This window comes from Ascidiella aspersa, chromosome 1 (genome assembly GCF_963924565.1).
Source record: "Ascidiella aspersa chromosome 1, kaAscAspe10.2, whole genome shotgun sequence".
NCBI classification, from domain to species: Eukaryota; Metazoa; Chordata; class Ascidiacea; order Phlebobranchia; family Ascidiidae; genus Ascidiella; species Ascidiella aspersa.
In genome coordinates, this window is record NC_139447.1 from 4,182,306 (window position 1) to 4,204,309 (window position 22,004).

A 22,004-nucleotide genomic window follows, 5' to 3' on the forward strand; every position below is an offset into this window, starting at 1 on the left:
GGCGCTTGTTTTAGGTCTTTTATTCCATACAAAATCATTTAAGGACAAAGGCGGCTCAGCACCGCTGTTTTGTGTAATGGTGCTGTGTCAACAACTGCTATTTTGGATCATTCTTTATACAGGTTCTTAAGTCAAGTAGGTGCTAGAACTCGTATAATTGTTGTAGTGAAGCAATTGAATTGTGTCAAGTTGAAAAAAGGTGCATATATCTGTTTCCGAGCTGTATACAAGAAACCGTTTTATATTTATTAACATTTATTGGTTATAATAGCAGTTTTGATTGTTATTTTAATACTAAGCTTTATGTTCTTTTCTTACATATTAAACAGAGTTTCAATAGTAGCATTTCAGTGTAGAGCTTTAACAAGCTATAAATAATATAAATAAAAAGAAGGCCAAAATCATTTGTTAATTTCCATTTTTTTTTTTATTAGACTTTACTAATATAACAATAAACAAAATATTTTATCAATGACTATTTTTTACAGTTGCTAACTGTTGCCTACTGCATTGTTTAGACTTTTTAGGGTTTAAAGTCATATATACAAAAACAAAATGAGAATTGATAAGTTTGTTCCTGAGAGCAAGCGAACAGGTGTTTCTGTATATTACAACGATTACAAACAAAGATTTTCAGTGGATTGTTCTACAATAAAACCAACATCAGTTTACAGGAAAAACAGACCCCACCCACCACAGGTTTGATATATTTAGACAATATTAGTTTTGTTCATAACAAGTATATTTTCCTTTTTTACATAATGCTGCAATCAAGGTACTCCCATACTTTATATGTACTCTTGTATTGAATAGGCTGTTCACTTGTTTGTATTTCAATATTTTGCTAAATTACAAAACCATAAAAATGCAAACATTATATTTTGTACAGCGCTTCTATTTAAAAATTTGTAAAATACTTGGATTTTATATATAAAATAAAAAGGTATTCAAACTCCAGGGCCCATCCCTACAAAACATATACAGAAAAAATGTGTAAATCTAAAAAGGAATTTTTGAAAAGAGCCACAGATTGAATTTTGTGTAAACGTAAAATGTATGTCACAACTGAAATAATCCTGCTACTGGTTGTAATGTGATACAAACAATCACAAAGTTGCCGTAGCAATACCATACAGTGGTGTTTACTATAAGCATGAAATATTTGTTCCGTTAAATGTGGACAGTCAGGGATAAAAACAGGTGGGTATTTATTTACCTATAGGTTGCCAATAATGTCATATTTATGGGTCAATTTTTATCCTTGAAATGAGCATCATATGTTGCACCAATCTAGTGAATGTCATTTTGTTGAAAATACTTTTAGGACGAGCATAGAAGACAAACCTGTTATTCTTATTGATAATAGCTTGTGTGTTATTGGTTGCATGATAACGTCAATCAGATTTTAGTATATATATTATATGTTGTCAACAAGAAACTGTTGAAAAAAAGTTATAGAAATTTATTTGTTTGTTTCCAGAACTTTTTGGAACCAAGATATGATCCTGATGAAAGTATTCAACTTCAAAAAAGAGTAAGAAATGCTGTCCACAAATATCTAACAGAAATTTATCAAGCACCTCAACAGAACCGTGAAGATACGTTTAATCGTACACAACATTTTGGATCACCAACTTTAGAAAGAAGCTTTACAAAATCACCATATCGCCCTAGAAGTAAGAAAAAGTTTTGGTAAAAATAAATGAATATGTTGATATAAATTTGTTGGGCTAAAGTATATAATATATATAATTACATTATATAGCGATTGCATATCACAATTAAAGGTGAAAAACAAAAGACAGTTGAAACTATTTTATTCTAAACTCTAAATTTAAATAAGCAAAAATTTTAAAAAATGTAACATACACTAAAGTACTGATTATACTCTATTTAAATGCTTTCTTAAAAAAAGTCTAATACCCAAAATTAAGATATTAAAACAAACATAATGCAATACAAAATTTTGTAGAAACAAAATAAAAACTGTGCATGTTAAACAAAATTTTGAACTTATAAATTTAACTCTACAATAATTAAGGTTAAAAATATAATTCAACATACGAACCTATTTTAATATTATCCAAATCAATGTCTTGTAATTCACACACTAAAATAAAATAGTTTTAACTGATATCAAAAACTTTTTATGAGGAAATAATTACAAAACTAGAAATTAAATGAATTTAAAAATTATTAAAAAAGGACAATATGGCAAGTATTTTTAGGTGCAAATAAGCGTAACCAAAAAAAATTAAAAAAAATACTAATTAAAGTTAAATATGCCAAAACTTAGTATGATAAAAAAATGTTCATCAAAATATTTTTACAAGAATATTATTTTTCAATTTTAATTGTAAAGGATTTTAAACGTACAAAAAGTCTGATTAACCACGGAGGTAAACACTAAATATTCAAATAATTATGCGTCATTAAATTGATAATAATTTTCGAGTTAAACTTGTTAATTAGTTTAAGTCAATGTAGCACAGCTCAGCTTTTTGGAATGTTTGGTATAATACTTATAGACAGTGTAACTGTAATGCAACAATTTACAAACTTTACTTTACTCCTGAACTGTCAAACAGGTCCTACGCCTTTCCAACAAAACTGCTACGCAGGTCGCTACCCTTCGGTTCAATCAGCATCAACTCCAATGCGCATCGCGGGACACGGCTATAGCAACCGGCCTGCCTCTGCAATCGGAATCGAAAAGTACCCTCCTAAGCAGTTGCTTGGAGAATCGAAGAGGGACCGTAAGTAATTTTCTGTGAATTGCGGCGCTGGTCCGCAATCCTACCACATTTTGGGGCGCTCATCTAGAATCCTATCACAACGAACATTATTTGGGTTAGGGTACCGGTTAGCGTTTGGGTTTGGATGAGTCAAGTAATAGTGTTAAACAATAAAACTTGGCCCACCCTCACCCAAACACTAACCGACACCGTTCTAATCACGATAACCACCTGTAGAGGCATACGCTCAGTGGTTATCGTAAGCTGCAACGCTCCAAAAGGCTTTCCGACAAACAGATTATTGCAGGCACTGCGCAACTTCAAGTACGCAATATCAACGCTAAAGTGTTACAATTGACAACTACTATTGTATCATTTAATTGTATGCCCATTTAAAGATGGTTTTATAATTTACATAATATGGTAAACAAAATTAGATGTACTCTTTAATTTCGTTGCTCTGTTTAGCACAATTTAAAAAAGTTATAATGTAAATCGAGTTGTTCGATAAAAAAAAATATTCTGCTTAAGAAAATTATAAGGTAAAATTTATCCCGTTTTGGTGGAACTAAACAGCCCTGATTTATACTTGAAACAAAACTATATCGGTTAAGAAAAACACCATGGACGCAAAATTACTACAAAATTACAGACATGCCAAAAAATCGTCCCGTTTGTAAATATTATCTTACAGCACATTTAGACAGTTTCCTCTGATTCTTAACTGTGTAAGAAATATAGTAGTATTATAAACTTTAAAACGACATACCTAATGGCCATCTATTGCACCGTTCTATAGGTTGACCACATTGCTAATATATGATCTCACTACGCTCATCATTCAAACTGTAAAACAAAACACGCGAAAAACACCTTATTACACAGGAACAACCTCTTTTACTGTCTGAAACAAGATACTACGCGATTTTTACGCTAAGTCGCAGTCAATACGCGATGATTAACCTTAACAGAAACTAAGCTTAACGTTATTTAGCAGAGCATACAGTATCATGTCTGCTATGTCGTAAGGTGAAAGGTTATTTTCCTTTCCTTATACTTGTCCAATGTAAAAAGCTTCCACACTGGCGCAGTGCCCCTTTGCCTTTTCACCTTCAAGGGTGTCCTTTGCTACGCCCGGTGGGCATTGTGCCCTATTATGATCAGCACGTCCCACAAAAGGATATCTTTCATGCGCTGGTACCTGATACCTTATAAGTTGTCAGAGGCGGGTGCCCGACACAAGCTTCGGCTTCCTAATGGCTTAAATCTGCTCAAGAGACAGAGAGGTGACAGCAGGCAGTTGGGCGCAATCGCAAAACGACAATAGAAAGATACATTGGGGTTTATTTCAGGACAGCATAGTCTGAAACGATTCGTTTTTAAGAAAGAGACTTTTTGGTCTCAAAAGAAATCAGACATTTTGGTCGCTAAAGAAGACATTCTAAAGCAGGGTTAGACAATTGTTTTGACTGGAGGCCCCATTAGAGTAGAATTAGTCATGGCAGGCCATACCGTAACGAGGAACTGATATAATGTTGCGATTAAAAAATGCTGTATAGCTGGTAAGAGTGGGGAAAAGTCCGCCTTACGAGTGTAATTTATTCATCAATATGTTCCATAATTTTAAGGTAAACAGAAATATGGTTTATTGTGACTGTAAAGCAGCTTATAAAATATAAGCAACGGGCCAAAGGTGGTCACAGACCAATTGAAACTTTTTATACATCGAGTTTATTGTTATGAACAACGTTTGTAGTTATTTAGCCTTTGGAATAAAAAAATTAACTTATTCGCAAGCGTTTCGCCTCGGAAGTAAATTCCAATTCATAATTTGGATTCTACCGACAACATCAGAAAACTAAACCACAAAAAGCCTAATGCAGCTCGTCAGGTGGCAGATAATACTGTTTTTTAGTCTTTGGGGTGTCTGCGCCCTACATAGATGGATAGATATGTTTATTGTTTGGGCAAAGGATTCCCAGGAAGCAGAGAATGACCGTGATATCTTCAAATTAGCTGCCGCCACCACATAAATTAAATAGCCAAAAATGGGCTATCTGCGGTAGAAGCGGTCTGATCAGCAAATAAACAGGGATATTTTTAAATAGATTTCACTTTTAGAAAGACTTAGCCTCCATAGCCAATATAGTTCCTATTTATACAATTGCAAACATTTTATAAACAATGAAGCCCCGTGACAACCCCGACATTGTAAAATGGAGGTTACTCATGGGCCTGCCGAAAATTTCGCCCAATATCATAGCGGCTGCTAAAAGGAGAATGCCGCCATCGCTCAGGCAGAACTTCAAGCCAGGTAAAGGGTGGTTTATTCTTCTGCTGCGTTTCAATGCGTTAAATCGGCATGAAAAAACAAATTCATTTTAGGCTAGCAATACACGAGAGCCCCTGCAGCACACAAAATGCATATTTTGTTATAGATATTTCCTTAAATTGGAAAGTGGCATAAAACTTCAATGGGAAAATAGCACTAAATTAACATTTACTCTATGGCGGAAACTAATTTAAATTTTGTTAGGCAAAAATAATAAAATTTTTTTCATTTGTTTAGACTCCGGTCATTTGTTATGTATGAGAATGACATTATGACAGTGTGTTGCAGGAAAAGGTAGTAGTAAAACGAAGGGCAACGTGCATTGGCTACCTTATTTTATTAAGTACGGTAGCCAGTTATTTTGAAGTTTAGTTTCGGACTTGAGAGACCGCCCTTGCGTTGTATCGTGTGTTTTTCTAAATCGTGAACATTGGCGGGGTGCAAAAGATTGAAAGTCAATGGTCTCAGGGTGGTCCAAGGTTGACAGCATCGCGGGCCACAATATTTCTTGCATGTGCTTTGCGGGCCACATAAAGTGCTACATGCGTGCCAGGGGCGGATCAATGATTTTCGTTTGGTCGGGGCATAAAATGTTTAAACATGACGCCACAAAGCATCGTCAAAAAGTAACGTCGAAAGACATTAGCTCTAGAAACATTCTGCTATCGTGGAACTTGTGCGAAAATGAAATCGAATGATAACTATGAGACTGGGAACATGGTGCTCGCGAAGCGCGAAAAATATTGTGTATTTGACAAAACTTTTAATTTAGGCAAAAATAGTAATTTATCCAGGGCCTTTTATGTTATGTTTATATTAAAACGATGGAAAACAAAGCGCAAATATAACTAACAAAACGCAAACATATACTTATTAAGGTTTGCAAAACAGCCATTTTAGAAAGTTCCATATAGGACGTACTGCGACTTTCAAACTCGTCTAACACATATCAAAAATTACATGTTCTTGCCACCCCTGGATCCGAACTTGATGAGCGATAGTAAACTGGTTTATTTAATGGTGTAACCGGAAAAATGTAATCATAACCAAACAATTGCAGTATGTTTGCTGATCGTTAGTCTTTTTTGTTTCTTTGATTAAACCCTCAACTGTACGTATTACAATAATTTAACAGTACTTCGCGGGCAACGAACAATGATGTCGTTGGCCACATCTGGCCCGCGGGCCTGGGTTTGAACCACCCTGGTTTATGTAGATGCAGCCAACACGTCGATCGCCACATTTCACCTGGTCGATCACGTGTTACGTCATTACAAAAAAATGACGAATTTTTGTCTGGACAAGCCTAATAAAGCGTTCTATCAATTTTAAAGGGCAACACTATGGCGCCAGTTTCGTTTAAAGCTATGGTTATGTTTGTCTTATCTAGGTTATACTACTTTTGAAGCAACGTTTTCCTTGGTTATCAATGTAAAAACTTTAAACAAGATTTGCTTGAAAATATTATATTTTAACTGTCATTCTTGTGAGAAATATTTCTCTACCACAAAAAAACACTGACAAAACACTTTAGGGCTTCACACTTAAACCAACAATCTACAAAATAACAATTGGTAAAATTACAAATGCTTTTCCTAGCAGTAAGATAAAACAGAAATTTACAGGACCTGTACGTTGGACCTGACTTACACGAGAAATAAATACACGAGACTTAATTCCAACATAAAGCTCTAATTCAATGAGGATACACACATATGTCTTAGAACTGTAACCTAGTCCTTCTGAAGCTGCGGTTTGACTAAAGATTACGCTTACATATCGTTAGTAGGCTACACCAAAAGCCATTGCAGACTCACCAAAATCTGTCGAAAAAGCTCTAACGTAAAGTTACACGTATTTCAGGTTCGGTACGGATCAATCAGGAGATTAAGGGCAAAACCCGACTGACAACGCCAATCCCGCAGCGCCAGGTCTGGCAAGATTCCAAGGTATCCGTGCCTAACGATCAGCACAAGCCACATTGGGTTAGGTGAGTTATAAAACGAATTAACGACTCGTTTGGCTGGTCAATTTTTTGTTCTGTGGTAAATTTCAAATAGTTTTTATAGATATAAAGTGACTTAACGATTTTTGGGTTATATTGGGAACTTGAACTAGGTAAACAGTAAAATTGCACGACTTGCTATTTCTAATGACTTAAAATAACATTCCCGGGATTTTTAGAGCGTTCTGTTTCTTTTGCTCCTAACAAAAATATTTTCCAACGGTATTTCAACGTTGGAAGACTTTTGGTCAGATTAATATTAGACATTGTATAACCCCCAGTCAACCATTGCGCAGCACAAAAAAACATCTTTTTCAAAGCGTAAAAAAATTAGTCGACCTTACCAAAGGATGCTTGTTCAGGTTTTACCACACAGACTGTCTGAAATTACGACCCACCTCGTCTTTTCATTAAGCCACGTCACTCATTCACGATATTAAATTCACGAAATGACGAACAAAAGCAAACTGCGCGCCGTAAAACCAACACGAAAATCCTTAGACAATGTACAAGGTCGACTCATTTTAAAGCGCAAGCGCAACTAGTAAGATCTAACGAAAGAGCCGCTAGACCAGGGGTTCTTGAACTGGGGTCCATGGACGCCCAGAGGTCCATGAACTAGTTTTAGGGGGTCCACGAAGGTATAATTGAAATATTAGTGTATATTTAAGCAGTAATTATTTTTTCAAAGAAAACAGTTTAATTAAAAATAAAACTGATTTGTGCTGAATGTATTCAGACTCATTTGACTTTCACATTTTTTTTTTCATTTGACTTTCACATTTTTGGATCGAAATCACCAGATTTACGAAGTTTATTGTATTCTGACGTCAATTTATGACGTCATTTTAGAATTTTTTGCCTACCGTAATCCACGCAAAGCAAAAACCGAATTTAGGGATCTGCGGTAATAATGAGTTTAAGAACCCTGCACTAGACAAAGATACTTTTTCTGCTTTTAAGAGACCCGCAAAAAGAGGCAAGAAAAAAGCGGATCGTCTCAGCCCCACCCGGAACCAAAGGCTTTACCCATTACCCCCAGCAAACAGCAAAAGGCGGTCACATGGATACTGAGAATATGACGTCACGTTTGGAAGAATGGGCCCAACACGCGAGCAACTACGGTGAGCCGACTATGACAGAATAAAATTAATGTTATTTTTTTTGTATTATTGCGTGAGTAGAAAATTGCTTAAGTTTAGCTTAAGTTTTAACATTCGATTTTTAACTTGCGTTGAAACAGAAAAAATCGCCCTGTTTTGACAGGTGACTGTTTATCTGATTGTTCTAGAGTATAGTGGTTTCCTACCGGTTTTTTTTAAGTGTGTGACAATGTGAATCATACAAGCATTTTTTCGCTATTTGCATCAAAGTGCCTCATATCGCAAAGCATCGTACTTTTTGTCATAATATTCAGACAAATAGGGATAAACGTTCAAGCTCCATAGGTTCCCCCTTGACCCAAAAGTTTCGTTTTTAATGTTCAAAGGTGCCAAATGTGCCGACAGGTTTATAGGAATCTATAACGGATGTGTGCGATTGGAACACAACAAATACTTATACTTTTTCTACATTGCGTAGTGTTCATGGATGTTCTCTTAGGGTCTTTTTTTGTAACACTACATTAAAACACTTAACGAAAATGCTATGATGGGTGTCGAAATATATAAATTATTTCTGGGGTGTTCCGCAAAACAAAAAACGTTTGGAACCACTGTGCTGGTGTGTTGTAGTTTTACAGCGTCAAATGGCCATTAATTGTAATTTGGTGTTGGCAATCTTATTGTTGTTGTTCACCTCTGCAGAAAAACAGGTTGTATTCAAAATGCTGAAGCAGGTCTCCCCGCGTCCGGACGGGGTGCCCCAGACCCCGGAAAGCCGTGATTTCCTGATGCGCGCACAAAGCCTCCCCCTCGGCGACCCCCCGCAACGTGGCCACGGGGTGGCGCACTACGCGAAACGTCACGTGACCTCGGCGCCGGTGAAGAAGATGGCAGGTGACTTTTTAGCACTCACGAAAACGTGTTAAACAGTTCTTTTAAACGTTTGAAAAGCACTGTTATATAGGGTTAGTAGTAAACAAGGAAGTTTAGGCAAACCAGCGGTATTAATTTGTTAAAAAAATTGTGTTTTTTTAACCAACTTATTGCTTGACCAATAATTTTTTTCCGACAGGTTTATTTGAATAAATTTTTATTTTTAAACTCAGGAAAGAGCGTTTACTATTTTAAAATCGGTTCGTTATCGTGGATTGTAAGACGACAATTGTTGTAAAATGTAAACCGACTGTTAAATTCTTTTTCGGACTTTTCAACGTCAAGCATGCGTACAATGCACAAGCTTTATATTTTAAAAGCATAATAAACAGTGTCACCAGAAAGTTAAATTCGGTATGCGGCAGCTTATTGCAGTTAGCTCTAAGGATTTAAGGTTGCAAATTATGGGGCATCAAATTAGGCACGGTTTTAAACTGCACGATTTTGAATTACTGGTACCGGTGAAAAACAAATCAAAGACTATTTAAAGACTTTTGGAAAACCATGGGTTTTTTTAAAAGCCATTAATACGCAAATTCATTCAAAGAATTAGTGAAAATATCTCTGAATTTTAGTTTTATTTAGTTTTTAATTTCATAATCCTAAATATGTGTCTAACGAATATTGCAGCATGCCAAACCGTGTAGAAACTAGTTTCGATTAGAGTTAAAGAAAAGTTGGCCTTGACGCAAAACAAGGAACCGGAAAAGTTGCAACAAACAACAAAACGCTGTTTTTTTAACTTTACAGGTCTTGTGTCCTCCTCTACCCAGTATCCGCATCGGGATCAGCGGAACTACAGACTTAAGGGTCAGGACACCAGGATTGATCCTGCTCCCGCTGAGGAACGGGACCTCAACTTCTACATGGATAAGATGAGGTTGGTCCTAAAGTTTTTTATAGGACATTTAAATGAAACATGCACACACATTTGTGTGTTAACAACTGTGATCTAGCTCTTCTGAAGCTGCTTTTTGACCAACGATTACAGCTTGCGTATCATTAGTACGCCGAAAAGAACATATAACTTTTCTTTCGCGGAACCGCTCAAACTACTTAACTGACCCCACTTTGTTAGCCACTTATTTGCACTTTCTCGCAATTTAATCGCTCTGAGCACAGTATAAATGTAAGTTAAGCTACGGTAGTGCGCAAATTCGCATTCTGTCAAAGGAAGATGTAATTTTTTTACCTAAAAATGTCAAATTAAACCCATCGAAAGCAAAACTTTCGGCAATTAAAAGCTTCAAAGAATTTTTGACCTGATTCTATTTACAGGCTTTGGCCTAAACTATATAACCAGATTAGAACTTTAACTGCGTATAGAAGCCTATAACTTAAAAGTTCAGTTATTTAAACGACAGAAAGCGCAGTAGGCCTACTTCAAATCCAAGCAGCTCTAACCAATTTCATCAGGAGCTCTAACCAATTAGTTCTAACCAATTTCATTTTACACGTTTGAATATAGTTGAAATTGAATCGATGCGAAATGGAGGCGAATTCTAGACCGAGAAAAATCGTGTTTGTTTCACAGAACTACGTCATATCCGATTTCAAAAAGTGACCGGAAGTACGCCGCCGTTCCAATGCACACTTATCCATCAAAGAAGAAGACAGGAGCCCAAGATTATCAGGTAGCGATCATCAGCACGTCGAAGTCTTTCAATACCACTTTTTTGCAAATTTAACACAGCAAAAAGATGTATTTACACAGATATTTCGACTTCACTAAAATTAATACGAATTTCCTGAAATCAGCACAAGTAATGTGGAAGTGTTTCCTTCTCACTAGTTCTGCGTTTGGGAAACGTTTTTTGCATTCTGAAGGGTTAAGATAGGTCAAATAGCTGATGCTTTACTCACGAAAGATCGTTTTTTATAATCCCACTGATTTGTTTAAATAGCAGTGAAGGGAAGATATGCACAAGAAATGTTAAAGTGTTTCAATATTATTTCTTCTTTTGCAAATATAGCAAGATGTTTTTTACACAGATAGTTCGACTACACTAAAATCAGGACGAATTTCCAGGAATAAGGATATATAAAATGCTGAGATCGTGAGTTCAAATCTCAACACAGACTTTTTTCTGGCCTTATTGAGCTAGCCCCTCACAGGAAGATAACAGAACATTTTAATTTTCTTTGTCGCACCTAATTAGGTAGAATGAGCAGTAAACCATTTTCAAATCCACTTTAAACATAGCAATACATAATGGCAAATATTAATAGTAATATGAGGTTAATCCAAAGCTGATGCCTTAATCACAACCGGTCTTCTTCTTTTTTATCTCACTGATTTGTTTAAATAGCAGTGAAGGAAAGAGTTAGGGAATCCCGATCAAGATAATATGACAACCCAGGGAACAAATAAATGTGTCAAGAATAGTTAAGTTGAAAGGAATAACGTTAATCGGATAGCAACGGTTCTGTTTAACCAATTTTTTTTTAGTAAACAATTTTAAAATATATCTATATTTGAAAGAGTTTCGGGTTTTCAGCACCGTCAAATTTATGTGGTTGTTTAGTGGACAATTCGTCGGGTTTTCTTGTTTAATTATGAGACCTAACTGTTGTCGTGAATTCGGACGGGGGTTTGCTTTATTGTACATTCGACTTTTTTGTTTCTCAGTGCAAAGTGAGCTTCTTTCAAACAGTTCGTTCTCCATTCAAGAGCCACTTCGTCATTCACCCCGACTTCACCTCCGAGGAAGTTAAGAAAAGGAAGCAAGTCTCTCACGACATCACGCACTTCAAATACTAATATTTCTTTGCCGCTAGATGGCCGCGCGCGCAAAATTGCGTATCAAATCGACATTTTGACCGAATTGGTCCACTGTAGCCTATTGTATTGTACTCAATGAATCTAGATAAACGCTTTTTGACTTTTAAAATGATTGAACGCCTTTGAAAGACATTGCACAATGTTTAAATGAGTCAAAATATGCCAAATACGTACGAATTTGAACATGTCATTTCTGACAATGAAAAAAAGAAAACTGACAAAAAACACCCCCTACTCTATTCAGACACTATAGTGAATATCTAGTAAAAACATAAATAATTTAAAATGTAATTCATTTTAGTAATTTCAATAAAAATATTTAATCCATTATTATTCGACAAAATCGACATTTGTTTCGAATATAATGGCTTTAATATTTTTATTGAAATTACTAAAAAAAACACGTTTGTGTTCCATAATTTATGTTAATTTAAAATTTGCTGAAGAAATTAAGACTATCGTATTTCGAAAATGTACCACCCTGTGTTTCCTTAATTATCCCATTTTACCTAAAAGTGGAGTTCTGTTGATTTCGCTTTCATTTTTCACTAGTGAGATTTTTTTTTCACTAGTGTTTTCTTCGTTTTGATCATGTTTCTCTCGCTTGGCTTTCTATTGAATTGATACTACAGACACTTTCACTGTGACCAGGTCTGCAAAAAGTATAAACTTGACTGTCGCGCGTTAATAAACAAGCCTAGACGCAAATTTAGCAACAGCAGAACTTGTTTGGTCAGTCGGGACAACCATCAGCTTCGTGAAAGTCAGTAAACCCCTAAAACTAAACCAAACCCACTTCAAACATGGGTGTTATATTTTATGTCCGATAATATCGGATCGGAGCCGTGAGTCGTGGCAAAAAAGATTCGAACCTTGCCGCTTAAGGTTGGAATGTATATCTCTCATTTGCCAAGCAAATAGTAAAATATTAAGTTGCACCGTTCTGGATTAGAGTGGCTTATGGCCTACAGCAGCACCAAGACTCAATATTAGTTGTACTTATTTTAACATCGGTTTGCTAGTAATTTTCGCAATGTGTAATACAAAAGCTTCTGTTCTACTTGGGCCAAGTATTAACAATGTTTGCCTTACAGTGCTCAGATAAAAATGGAGAAAACTGTGCAAACTGGGCAAACTGGCAGCTTAGTATGTTGAGGTACCTGATTACTTGGAAAGGTAAATATATCAAAAAATATTAGGTTAAACCAAATTGTAGCAATTATACCGCTGGTGCGAAATATGGTCTTTACACTTAAATAAACACATCATTGAATGTTATAATCTAATTGTGTTGTTTGTTTTGTCCGCAGTAATGTTGTCATTTGGTATCGAATTAGACCGCGGTACTTGTTCGTTAACTAGTGGTGAATTTTTTTATATATCGGAATAAACTACCATAGGTAGGCTATCTACCATTCCTCGTCCCAACCAAAATTAAAGACGAACTGGTATATTTACACCAGGCTCAAAAGCAGTGTTACGTCACTCGGCAAATTGAAGTGTTTGCTTCCGGGGTAAAATCGGTTTGTCAAACATTAGTTTTCGATCGGCCAGTAAGCGGACACTCCAGCACAAGGTTGTTGTTGCTTCTTCTGCTGTTGTTGTTGCTGTCCATAGCGCTGTGCTTTACCGTACCTTACAACATACGAGCCCTCTCGGGCCGCTCTGACAATATTTACCCTTCGTCGCAGTGACGTACAACCACCCAATGACGGCTGGACCCAAACGTCCCCGATGGAACCGAATCAGCCAATTGACACGGTTCAACGGTTGGGGGAGTGGGGGTGGGGGTGCATATGTCCCCGGGCGCCAAGGGCAGGGACGCCAAACTAAGGCTTATGGATGCCAAAATGAGGCTGCTTCTTCTTTAAATACAAATCTTTATTAAAATTTGAATTGTTTTTCCGTGTAAAGTGACGTATATTATGTTAAGGTAATAAAAAATGTAATTAAACATGGAGGGGGCGGCAATTTTATATTTTGCCCCCGGGGCGCAAAATACCCTGGCTACGTCTCTGACACGGCCGTCTTCAATTTCCACAAGTGTTGTATAGCTCGAAATGCGAACAAGAACACAAAAGCAGGGAAAAATATGCCCAGTTAACGTTCTTGATAATACGAGGAGTCGGTAAATCTACAAATGGACGCGTGAAACATTATTTTAGCCGAGAAAACTGTATCCGAAAGGCACCGTCTTGCCAAGGTCACAGAGTGATGGCTTTTTCGTGTTTTTCCAGTTCGACGAAATGTTCTCGAGCGTTCGCGGGAGAAAAACAAACACAAGAAACGAGATTGACAACACTGGAAGTGGAAACACTCTTTGACTTCTTTGTTTGGTAGCCGAACTGCAAATATACCACTGGTCTGTATGCAAACTTTAAAATTTTTTACAAGTTTCGTTGTCGCTGCTTTACCTTATATAGCTTAGCTGCCACTTCAGCACATTTTATAACATTGTGAACCTATAGGACCTTGGTGACCTTGTGCGCCCCGAAGCTGATTATCGGAACCCCATCAGTGTGCACCAAAAAGCCCTTGCTACAGAAAAACTCAAGTTTTCCGCGAAATCAAGAACAATTTAAGAGCTGATGAGTCGTGACGTGCTGCAAGAAAAATTAGTCGATCAAGTTGTTACGCAAACGTTTAGTGCGAAAAAGCAATCGTTTCCATGTAACAAAAGAACACTGCTTTATAAGCTGTCGTGTTTATTGAACCCTGCTTTACAAGCTGTCGTGTTTATTCATCAAAGGGGAAAACACGGCATTAAGGCACGGTTGTCAAAAGCGCTATACAAACAATTGTATCACAAGCTTAACTGTAAAACGATCCAGTGTTGTAAACAAGTCATTTTGAAATGACTAAAAGTCCAAGTCAAGTCATTCGTCCAAAATACTTAAGTTAAGTCAACTCATTTATTTGCAAACAGTGACTTAAGTGCACTTGTCATTACAACACTACAATGATGATCTATTGCAAGGCCAATTTTGCATGCGCCACTTCGTTGCCGGTCGTAAAAAACGCGAGCGCTCTCCGGTTGTGTCCAGCCTTCAGAGTGTAAACACCAATGTACGACGAACTGGTTACGATCACGTGCTTTTGTTGTGGTGCATTTGCGCACAGGGTCGCGTGCGACGTGCGTGTGTGACGTAACAGTGAACAACAAAGGGGCGCGCGAGGGGCGACGGCTGGCTAGCAGATCTGGTGCAAGCCCAAAGTTCGTGTACCCGACTGCAAGTTGTTTGCATTGCGGCTGTAATTGCTGAACGACCGATCGTCACGCCACTAGTTAACGAAAAACAATGATGCGGAAATTTATTACCAGCGTGTGTGTATCAATGTGGGCCTTTCTGAACGTGATTTCAAATCGAACGACTCGAAGAGAATCGAGAACGCAATAGCAGTAGTAATTAGCGCTCTAATGCTGATTAATTCCACTGCATTCGTGGGAAGGTTGCTGATTCACGATTACATTCCCCTCATACTTTCCAACAAGATTAAAACGAGCAGAATATTAAAATAATAGTCATGTAGTCACAAAACGACATGATCACTTAACGGGAGTGATTTGTCCAAGGTCTGCTCAACCGTTTGCTGAAATGAAATGTCGTTTTGATTGGTGCAGTTTGCAAATTGACTGCGCGGCAATCCACTTGCAGTGCCAACTATTTTAGTACGTACGTCAGTAGTAAAGATGCAGATTTTACGTAACAGTTAAACTACATATTTTCAATTATTTGCATTTTAAATTATTGCTAAACAATTTGGTCATATCACATTGTGGGTCGCACAATAAAACTTCATTAAAAGTGGGTCGCGAACTGAAAAAGGTTGGGAAGCAGTGTAGTAAATCGTGTGAGGTGTTTAAGGCTACACATGCCAACATAAGTTAGTAAAATTTCGAAAGAGGTCTTAACATGGACATAGTTTAATCCAGAACATAAACAAGCAACTAACGTACAACGAACTAAAGCGGAAACATCCACACGTTACATATCGAGGCTGGTTGTGTCTAAAGAAAGGAAGGGTCAATGTAACACTAATTAAGAATTAAAAAATAGCCATTTAGCGATTGTGCTAAAACAGCTAAAAGGTTTGGTACACTATACACGAATATATAATGTAGCTTGATAATGAATTGCAAAGCCAAAAAGGTCGAGTAGATCGACATCATCTTGATTAAGAAGTTTTCAATACAAGCCTGTATCCAGTTAATGTGACAAATTTAACTAAAGATAAAAAAAATCGAAACGTCTTAATCAAGATGGTGTCGATCTATTCGACCTTTTTGGCTTTATAATTCATTCTTATCAAGCTGTAAGGTTGTTTACCGCCTTTAATCACGTACGCGCTCGCTCTACTGCTCACTATTTACATAGCCGACAAACGTGAACCTTACAGACTGAGCGCAATGGCGGCGTTTCCTTTTGCAGCAAGTCGAATTGCGCAGGCAATCAATACTCTTTCTCCATCGCTAACCGCACAGGAATAAAAGCAAGAGACCCCGTAAATTACAAGATGTTATCTCGGCGGAGTTCGAAGCAAATCTCATTTCGTGGGAAAGCTCGTTGGACCGCCTTTTGTTCCGTTCAGGCGGGTTCGTTACGCTTGGCTGGTTTACTTGTATTGACCTTTGCTTTGGCGTGAGATTAAGAACCTGGCGAGACAGGTTGCTGGATCAGTTGACAGGTTAGGCCCAACGGCGAAATTCGGCCTATTTCTAAGTGCTGGATTTAAAAAGTCGAAATAACGTTTGGACGTGCAGTTGTGAAACCCTTAACCTTAAAAAATGCTATTTTGGGCCGCTTTTTAGTAAAGATGATTACTTTTAAAGAGTATGTCCGGTAGTAACAGTCAGTGCGCAATTTCACTTTTCCGCGAAATTCGGACACTCCCAGCAATCAAGGAGTCATGCCTTGCTCACACTACAAATGGCTCCCAAAGTGTAACTTTATACAATGTTTTACTGCTTGCATTCATCCAACTTTGTTAACACCCTGGTTTAACAACCATTGTAGCAGGAACGAAATTAGATGTCACTACAGTGTGTTGAAAAGCATTTGGACCGGGCACCAATCTATCAGTGCGCCCAAGAAGCAATATTTTCTCGATTAACTTGTGCTGTGAGTGATGATGACAACTGATTCTTTGAAACGACTGGCGGTCGTCACTCCTCTGAAGCTACGGTCTTAGTTAAGATTGCGAACGGTTGCGTAACACGATTGAGGGGAAAGTCCCGTCGTTTCGTTCGTCTTCCTGGAAGCGCATAGTAAACAAAAGTAGGAAACGAAAGATGCAGACTTGTTTTCGTATAATGCTGGTGGTAAGGCATGACTGTGCATATTTATAACCCACAGGTAACCCGCTATAAATACACAAAACACAAAAAGGTGTACGCCGATAAAATATTCACCAACTCACGGAAGGTTCTTTAGTTCATTTTAGTATAAATTTTGATCTTCCTATGCTCATTTGGTGCAGGCCTATATCGAATTTAACAAGTGTATAGCTAAGTGCGCATGGTGTATGTTTACCCAGAAATGCTCCATAAGACACAAGCGATTAGCGTTTTCTTTGAACTTTAAATACAATCGATTGTGTTTTAACGAAAGCTTATCGATTGCCTAACTGCGATTAGATTGCATAAACCGATAGCTTATACGCGTGTTTAAAAATGCGCTATACAAATTTCCTGTCAAAATGAAACGGTTAGAGCTCTGGTTTGAATATAACTGACTGATGCTCAAAATCAAACGGTATGTATATTTGCTTAGGTTTGCTGTATTCCTTATCAACAGTCAATCATATTATCACGAATCGGTTAATGACTGCACTCTTAAATTGATTGACAGCTACAATGTCGAGAGTGGCGACTGCTAGTTTAAGAGCCTTAACCGCCACTAAATTCTTTGTTGTCTGACGGTTTGTTTCGCAAAGTTTGGTGCAATAATAAAAAGGTTTAAGCCGAGTGGATTGCGCCATTGAGCGCCAACGATATTTGAATTTTCATTGACCTCATGACCTTTAGTTTTACGAGAAAAAAACAAACTTTCACATTAGCAAAATTTGGACGGCACAACGAGCCCCCAACCACCAAACAGACTTGAACAACTTTTTGTTTGCTTGTGTGCTCTAATTCTAGTTCTTATCTAATTCGGATTTTACCAAAGATGCTACTTTGTCCAACGGCATTTTTAATCTCTAAGTCGAAACCAAAGAATTTAAATTTAAACTTTTGGTCGAAACAATTGTTTGGATGAATTTTACAGCATAAAAGCAAAAACCTATAAAATATATCACAGAAAGATTTGCAATACACATTCCTATTAGAATAAATTTTGATTTAAACTAAATTGTTTGTGAAAAATTAAATGTAATTCTACTTTTAGTTAAAATTTTGTTTTTAAGAATTCGGCAATTCTAATTCTGATCTAATTTGAGAAAACTCAAAATGATCTAATTGTATTCGTAATCTAGTTTGAAAAAACTGAAATGGTCTAATTCTAATTCTAATCTAATTTTAAAAAGCTAAAAAAATCTAGTTGTCTGAAGTGGCCACCAAATCCCCGTGTGCACGCTATACATATCATGACGTACTTGCAATCGTGCATTCACCAAGACGTGACGTCACATTTCTGACGCTAGAGAGACAGCGACTCCGTTTTAGGCAATCGTCAGTCACAGGACGTGACAGACGACCGAATTTTAAAGGGTAAACTTGACCTGGAACCGGTGGAACCAGAACAAAGTCCTGCTCTGGCGGGTGGTACCGCCGACCAGTGCGTCGATGATTACTTGTTGCGTCACAATAGCACCGATCTCGACACGAAACGCCGCCGGGGCTTCGAAATGTCTGTTGCGATAAAAGATTAACACCGCGGTGAGAAGTTCAAGCTGCTAAAGCAGGTTTTGGACAGCCTCTTCGTACAGGGCCGATCCCTATTTTAAAAACTAGTAGAGTGGGAAAGAGTCAACATCTACATTATGCCCACAACTCTATTTGGACTTTCTATGATCATAACTTTTGCTTCGTGTCAGAAAGCCAAGTTGCAATATTAATTACATTGGACATGATTAGTATACTTTCGGCTGCCACATCCTCGCTATGTTATAGAGCTAATTTTATAAGTTTTTTGTTATATGTTCCGTTTTGTTGGTCGCTTAGGTTTTTAAGGTTTACAAAGTTAGGTAAAATTTCGTGGTCCCTCATTTCTTAGCGGACAACAAAACCAAACCTTAAAAACATTTCTACTTTGACCTGATGAAGCACGGTCGTTTTAGAGCTAATTTTATATTTTTTTGTCATAGTACCCCGTATTGTTGGTCTCTTAGGTTTTCAAGTTTTTAAGCTTTTTTAAAGCTTAGATGAAATAGTCGTGGTCTCTCATTTCCTAGAGGATACTAAATCTAGCATTTTTGTTGTAATGTCTCGTTTTGTTTGTCATTAAGGTTTATTTCACCTAATTTTTTTTTCGTGCTACGCCAAAGGTTTTTGCATAAGCGCAAAGATGGCACGAAAACGGCATTGAAAAAGGAAGTCGACTACTTTTAAAGTGGCCTCGAAGCCCGGCTGATTGCGGAAGGGGAACCTCGAGGTCAAGTGCACTGTGGTTGCGCTACTTCGACGCAAGTCATCGAGGATAACGTGGAGAAAGAAGCTTTTCTGTTATCGCTGCAGAAAAACAGAGCTTTTTCGTGGTTTCGCAAAGCTGCCAAGCCGGTCGGATGGCGTTGATTTTTTGCTTATCTCGTCAAACTAGAAATATCCGTGCGTTGGCCAATTAAAAACGGCCACTGTCCTTTTAAATGACTTGACTTGACTTAAGTATTTTTACCAAAATGACTTGGGCTTGAGTTATTTTTCAATTTACTTGACTGGGACTTAAGTCATTTTAAAATGACTTGTTCACAGCACTGTTATAATTTTTGCTTATCTCGTCAAACTACAAATGTCCTTGCGTTGGTCCTGTAAAACCGCCCGCTGCACTTTCCCGAAAGACGGCGACCTTTCAGGTTTTTACTGCGCTGTTCCAATTATTCGGCAATTTACCCGCTACAACATTTTCGGCGAACAGCCTTTGCGTCACAAAAGTGAAACCACCGAAGCTTTTTTACCACGTCCGCTCGGATTTTAAATTGCAGAGCGTTCTTGCGCAGCGATGCCGATTATGTTTTCACGGCTGGGCGCCGAAGTTTAAAACAACATTCGGTGACGCTTTTGGCTCGGTCCAATTGCCGGAAAACCGACACACGTCAGCTTTAACAAAACATAAACGGAGTTGCTGAATCGTCGTTTTGTCCGGGAAGCCCGCTTTTCGCCATGTCACTCTGATTTAGTCCGAGTATTATTCCTGCCTCCGATTCCAGGAACCTTTTTGAAGTTTACGGCAGCTGAGTAGTTTAACGACCGTGGAGCCATTACCGCTACAGCGTCATATAAGGAGATATAACTCGGCTGCTGACCTTCGTCCTTGGTTTTGAAATGTTTTTGTTTTCTTTCGGAGATGCCCGGTTTTTAGAACAGTAGACCAACAGCGAACTAAACGAAGCGGTATCTTTTTCGCCCTGGCAAGAAAATAATAACAGCAACTTGAAATGAACTGAAATGCTTAAAAGACTATATTGTTGACAAAAACGAACTTTTTGTTTACTTTTCATAAAGTGACTGAGTTTGTAATATGCCAGAACAATCTGAAATATTCGCAGTGGATCAAAGCTACAAATTCTTGCCAGACTCACACAAAGCGTACCTAATAGTTCAAAAGTTTTTCTGTTTGGTTCATGGATCAGAACTCCGATACCACCCACCACTTTTTGAGTAAACGGTATACTACGTTCCATATTTGAATTGCTTCTCTCAATACGTAGAGCTAACAAATACTTGAAACCGATGCAGCACATAAACCTACTTTGTTGATTTTTAAAACCTTTGCGAAGTGAAACTCTAAACCGGTTCTCTGTGGTCCGTAATACATTTTATGTGACATTTAGGAATTCAGATATGAGTTGGCGAAACTTCCATTGTTGATTGTTTAAATCCAGGTAATACAATACGCCTTCAGGGTAGTTTAAAGAGCCAATATTTATTGCCCGCGGTCCGTAGGTTGACCACCCTGCTTTAAAATATTGCAGAATCCCCGATAAAAGAGCATAGTAGATCACGAGAATCTGTAGTTTATTGCAACTGTGATCTAGCCCCTTGGAAGCTGCTTTTTGACCAACGATTACGGCTTCCGTATCATTAGTACACCGAAAAGCCATCGCCGAATCTGTTGATCAATGATGCAAGCAAGGCAGGCTACAAAAACAAACTCAATACCTCCGGCCATACCGGGACCAACGCTCTATCAACTGAGCTATACAGGCTGAAATGTGAGCAAGTTGAGAAACTTTCATTGCTGGAAATAACGTAAAGCTCAAACAACCAGGCTCCATCTGTAACTTGTCGTGTATTTTAAGCAAGTCATGCACGAGTGGAAAAAAACACAAGCGCCACACACCAACTACGTCATAAACAGAGGTTGTGACGTCACACAGAGTAAACGGTTTCGCGTTTTGGAGTCGGGTTTCTCTGGAGGGGGGTTTCCCGGCGTTTGTTCCGATCTGGTGACTTATTTTTACCGTTTTTTTCTTTACTTAAAAAATAACAAAAAAGGAGAAAGGTAGAAAACCCCTAAACCAGCGGGGCTGCAAAAAGAACAATGAAAAAAGTGAAAAAAAAATACTGGAATCATCTCAGAGAAGGGGGAGACGTGCTACTAAATGATGGGGAGGGGTTCAGTGGGTGAAGTTTTTTTAACCTCGTTTTTTGGGGGGGACTTAAAGCAGTGGGGTTTTCCCTAAAGCGGAGCGGTGGGAAAGATACGTCACCGGTTAAGGAAAATTGTTCGGCAAGAACAGAGCGAATACGAATGCGAGCATCTTAATTCTTAATGTATATGATCTATAACAGGGATTCTTAAACTGGGGTCCATGGACCCCTTGGGTACGTGAATTAGATTTAGGGGGTTCATGAAGCCAAATTGAAATATTTGTGTATATTGAAGAAGTAATCAATTTTTCAAAGAATTTAATTTAATTAAAAAATAAATTGGCTTTGTACTGAATGTGTTTAGAC

General features: G+C 37.7%; 1 protein-coding gene across 1 annotated transcript; it reads left to right on the forward strand.

Moving 5' to 3' along the window:
* Window positions 1–528: 528 nt before the first annotated feature.
* Window positions 529–11,992, forward strand: LOC146166635 (uncharacterized). The gene is made up of 9 exons (XM_083389381.1): window positions 529–699; window positions 1,481–1,676; window positions 2,589–2,756; window positions 6,931–7,057; window positions 8,036–8,196; window positions 8,878–9,069; window positions 9,859–9,988; window positions 10,643–10,742; window positions 11,738–11,992. The coding sequence occupies exons 1-9, from the start codon at window positions 556–558 to the stop codon at window positions 11,867–11,869; spliced, it is 1,350 nt and encodes a 449-aa protein (XP_083245507.1). The 5' UTR covers window positions 529–555; the 3' UTR covers window positions 11,870–11,992.
* Window positions 11,993–22,004: the final 10,012 nt, after the last annotated feature.

Coding starts and splice junctions, on each gene's coding strand:
- LOC146166635 (XM_083389381.1), top strand. CDS start 556: ATGAGAATTGATAAGTTTGTTCCTGAGAGCAAGCGAACAGGTGTTTCT. Junction 700..1,480: donor ACAGACCCCACCCACCACAG/GTTTGATATATT, acceptor GTTTGTTTCCAG/AACTTTTTGGAACCAAGATA. Junction 9,989..10,642: donor TTCTACATGGATAAGATGAG/GTTGGTCCTAAA, acceptor TTTGTTTCACAG/AACTACGTCATATCCGATTT.